This window comes from Temnothorax curvispinosus, unplaced genomic scaffold, assembly GCF_003070985.1.
Source record: "Temnothorax curvispinosus isolate PA1 unplaced genomic scaffold, ASM307098v1 QBEX01004085.1, whole genome shotgun sequence".
NCBI lineage: Eukaryota > Metazoa > Arthropoda > Insecta > Hymenoptera > Formicidae > Temnothorax > Temnothorax curvispinosus.
Window position 1 is genome coordinate 1 of NW_020213865.1, and position 4754 is coordinate 4754.

The window sequence follows — 4754 nt, forward strand, 5'->3', positions numbered from 1 at the left end:
GTTTATTGTGTATAAAATTCGTCATATTAACGTGCTTCTTCTTTTCTAGGAAATACAGTCTTTATGACAGACAGTCCGCCACCGTATCCCGGCATACAGCCAGGATACGGATACGCGAGCGGCCCGCCACATCAAGGCGCCGGAGGTGCAGTGGGTCAACCAGGAGCTCCTGGATGGGCTAATCCGAATTACAATAACCAGCCGATGTCCCATGCAGGTGCGTATCCCGGCGGTTATGGACAACCGCCTCATAGCGGTTATTCGCCTAATCCACCACCGTATTCGGCATACCCACAAAGCGGCTATACGCAGCCTGGACCTTACAATCAACAGCCGGGACCTTATAATCCATATCCACATCAATACTAACGAGTTGTAATGAATACATATATTCACGCATACACATATACACTTGTGCAAAACAAGTATATATATTTTTCTAAATATCGATAGCTTAGTAAAAATATATAATACATACTTTTCTCTCTCGCACGTGCATTAAATATAACAAAGAATTATATTCATATGCGTTGATTCCACAAGATTATAGTGTACGTTATATATATTAAACGTATGCTATTAATATATATATATACATATTTAATATATAATATTAAATATTGATTAAATATAATTTTTGCTGTTTTTATTTAAACCTGTCAATTCAAGATTTTACCTTCAAATGGAGAGATAGCTAGAAGGATTAACGCGAATACCCGCTAAACTTGAAAGTTTAAAATATTAAGCAATACGATTGCGTAACGTGTCCTTACACGATCTGAAATAAGATTGGCTTTCACTTCGCACAATTATTATCTCGTAGTTGCCAGTAGATCAGTAAACGGCTTGGATAGACAGATATAGTAGACTGTGTGTTTTAAGTCCACTCTTAATCCGCGTTCTTATATTGTGCACATTTCAAATATAATTTTTCATATCTATATATACCTATATATATATATATATATATATACACGAGTGTATAGATAAATGTTTTTATCGATCATCAAACGGTTTGCATTCAATTAAAAAAACGGTTAAAACTTGAAGACAAAATCATGCCAGGACAAAATAAATGCAGAACATCGAATAGAAACTATGTTTGTACGTACTTTATTAATATCGATATTAATAATAACGCTAAAATTACGTAATTATATAGTAAAATTTATCGCGCACGCGCGCGCGCGTCCTTGTATTAAGTTTTAACATGATCGTTGACGATTTTCACACAATCATAGCCTTTGTTTAATATAAATTAAATTATGACGAATAATCATTTATTGCAATTTGTCAACTTTTATATATTAAATCTATTATGCACAATTTATCTTTTAAAATAAATATGATTATTATTATTATTGTTATTTATTTGTACCTCCAAATTCAATTTGAGGCGTTATCCATTTTTTTCGTTATAATTTAAAAATATGTTTTTTAAATAACGTTTTTTTTTTTTTTTTGTTAGGAAATCACTTTTGAATTTAGTAAAAATTTAGTCAAAAATTTGCCGTGGTCAATTATATAATTAATATAATGTGACACCTTATTTTTAACTTGTATTTAACTCGCATTATTCCACGTTGCCGTTCTTTTTTCCATTAGATGCAAAGGCTGCTGAAGCTGCACAGAGCGCATATTATGATCCTAATAGGCCTCAATGCGCTTATGTTCCACCACCCGAATATTACGTAAGTGTTATATTTTAGACACATGTAAAATATATTTATAGTGATGTCCGAAAGTTTATGATATTTGCAATGTTTCCAAATACATACAATGTTTATTTTATTATTCATGTATATTTTCATTCACATGAAAATGTTTTTTTTTTTTTTAACACTTTTTTTGTTTTTTGATTATTCTTGATTCTTTTCTTTGACGTACCTGATGTAAAACAGGATACTTAGTCTCATTCTACAACTCCATTGTATTTTTATCACGAGCAATGTAGATTATCTTATTGAAAGATTACATAGTATCGGAAGATATCAAAAATTTGGTCGTCATATTGTGTACCTAATATTATTATTTATACCTATGTATCGGAGATAGAATAGAATTTTTATTGAGTCCTATATAGAGACTGAGCAAATTTCGTATATACGATATGTAAGAGTACATTTGGAATATATATTTGTAATTTCGAGGCATATTATATAAATATATAATAAATTTTGTCGTGTATATTTCAGGAGAGTCCACCAGCCTATACAAAGAAATATCAGTGAAAATGTATCGCATTACACAAGCTAATTATATAGTGCAATCGATATGCATTCCACTTTAGGCGAATACTGCAAATTTGCTGTCGCGCATTTAACGTAGCAAACTGTCGACGTTTGTTACACAGCAACTCTTGAATCTGAATACGTAGATTCAAGATGATGGTTAAAGGTGCACTAGATTTTTCTCGTTACAGCTATGCAATGTTAAAGCACAGGTATTACTGCAGGTATTTGCAACAATACTACTATGTATTAATGCGAGTATTAACAATAATTTCTTATGTACATGTTATTTCTTGAAAACGATTGTATTGTTGTGTTTCACACGAGTCTATATAATTACGGAATAAATGTTTACACACATGTAAATACGTAAACGATTTGTATGACCATGAATTTACTATAAATGAATATGTATATATTACCAAGTCTTTATTGAAAGTTTCTTAAAAATATGCAATATATCAATATTATGACACAGTAGTCGAACAATGTGGTCGAGTATAAAAACAAAGATCAATATCGATCTTTGAATACATTTTTATGAAATTATTTCGCCAATAGCTAGAGAGAAAGAGATTTATCTCTAATTACAATGAGATCATTTGGAGACAAAAATCCTAATGCCAAACTGTCGAGGCTGCTACAGTGTTTAAAGGTTTTAAGTGTGTGTTCACTAGTGTGCTTGTCGAAATTTTGCGCACTCACGGACGTTGCATTTCAAAACAGCTCTTGCACACTTTACTCAACTCAATAGAAATATTTGAAATTATTATTTACTTTATTTCTTTGCACACTATTCGCAAGACCGACGAATATCGGGATGACAATAAATGTCGGCAGCCTCGACACTTTGACATTAGGATTTTTGTCTCCAAACGATCTCATGAATCTTAAGACCCTTAAGAGTTGATCCGGTCTTTACGGTACACCCAGTATATACAAAAGGAGACCTACCTACTCTTATATGGGCTCACGAGCTATTCGTTTAAAATGCGTTCAATTTATAATCTTCCTGTTTAACAATATAATTTTATTCCGTGAGATAGCAATGTATAATAAAATATGTTAGCATCGAATATAACGTAATATTGGATATGAAATAACGTATATTGTAACCAATTTTTCCAATCAATATTCACAAAAGGATAAAAAACAAACTGCCTAGAATCCTATCCAAGCAATTTTTGTAGATATTTGTTATAGACATACGCTCTTGAGATGCGTAAAAAAGCTTTAAAAGTCTACCCGTACTCGGCGGTGACTGTCAAACTAAGATTTCCGTTTTCGATATGAGTACTGTGATACCAAATCCGCGTATCCAACAGTACAACATCCGTTACATCGACGGAGAATTTGAAAGATTTACATTCGCTATCGCATTCCGGCGTTGGAGCTACGATCCACGTTTTGCTACCAGTTATCTGCGCTTGCCACATGAGTCTCGATATGTAATCCAGCTACAGAGAAGGGAATCAAAAATATCTGTATAAGTACTGATGATACGGTTTTGCACGTAGCCGCACGCGGCTACGTGTTCGGTGCTACAAAACTCACGTGCATAACGGCACCTTCCTCAAAGCCCATGAAAATATAATTGCTGTACGGAATTTCCGCGTCATCCGGCAGGAAGTGAGGTACGTTGTAAAAGTGCTTCATGGCATCTAGAATCTGTGGATGGCAATTTTTCCAACCGACATACCAGGGATCTTCGCCCTCTCGATGTAACGCTCGATCTTCGCTCATCGCAAATACTTGGCGCAGGTTCGCGAAGTTACTTTTAAAATGTAAAAACTGGCATTCCTCTTCTACCGACTCGTAGGCACCCTCGATACGCTCGTACAAATTCCGAAAGAATTCCAGAGTAAATTCTTTACGCGCAGGCCACGTACAGGCTGCTTTCTTTATTATCATAGGTCGGGATGAATAGGAATAAGTGCGAAATTCTTCTTTGGTCAAATTTGGCAAGATTAATGGCGCTTCAATGTCGCGACAGTAATCGCAATTCGTTAACGGTCTCGTGAACTCCCATACGAGATAATTATTTGGCAGTAAGCATCGAGTTCCTTGAAAACTCTTAATTACATTTGTGTTAAAATATCTATTAAATATACCACAAAGAACTGGCACGAATAGCAACACCAGCAATTTCTTCGACCGCGTTGCAAAGTTACGATTCTTGGCATCTTTCGCATTAATAGTCATAGTAATGGATTTTAAATCGTTTATCACAGCTCCGTGTTGGATATAATTTTCAGTCAATTTAAGAAATGCTTTTTGTATCAACTCCCCACTACTCCCTGTCACTGACATTCTAGAGTACGTTAGATAGATCCTTGATATTGATTAATCTATCATTCCGATCATTCGTATCTTCGCTTTTCATTTCGTTCGTGGAAAGCTATTTAGAGTTATTTGCGTTCGTACCTCTCATTAATGTAGATTATAAATTAAATTTCTCGTTTTGACACATGTAGAATGCGGAATATACGTCGTGTTCTCAATATTCCACTCTCTCTCTCTCTC

General features: G+C 34.2%; 2 protein-coding genes across 2 annotated transcripts; one reads left to right on the forward strand and one right to left on the reverse strand.

Annotated features, from left to right (window-relative positions):
- Window positions 1-19: 19 nt before the first annotated feature.
- LOC112453130 (WW domain-binding protein 2-like) lies at window positions 20-2652 on the forward strand. The gene is made up of 3 exons (XM_025013693.1): window positions 20-217; window positions 1606-1691; window positions 2196-2652. Exons 1-3 carry the CDS (start codon window positions 64-66, stop codon window positions 2229-2231), a joined length of 276 nt encoding a protein of 91 aa, XP_024869461.1. The 5' UTR covers window positions 20-63; the 3' UTR covers window positions 2232-2652.
- Window positions 2653-3222: 570 nt separating this feature from the next.
- LOC112453128 lies at window positions 3223-4748 on the reverse strand. Its single transcript, XM_025013692.1, has 2 exons — window positions 3786-4748; window positions 3223-3688 (listed from the first exon to the last, which is right to left on the reverse strand). Exons 1-2 carry the CDS (start codon window positions 4539-4541, stop codon window positions 3473-3475), a joined length of 972 nt encoding a protein of 323 aa, XP_024869460.1. The 5' UTR covers window positions 4542-4748; the 3' UTR covers window positions 3223-3472.
- Window positions 4749-4754: the final 6 nt, after the last annotated feature.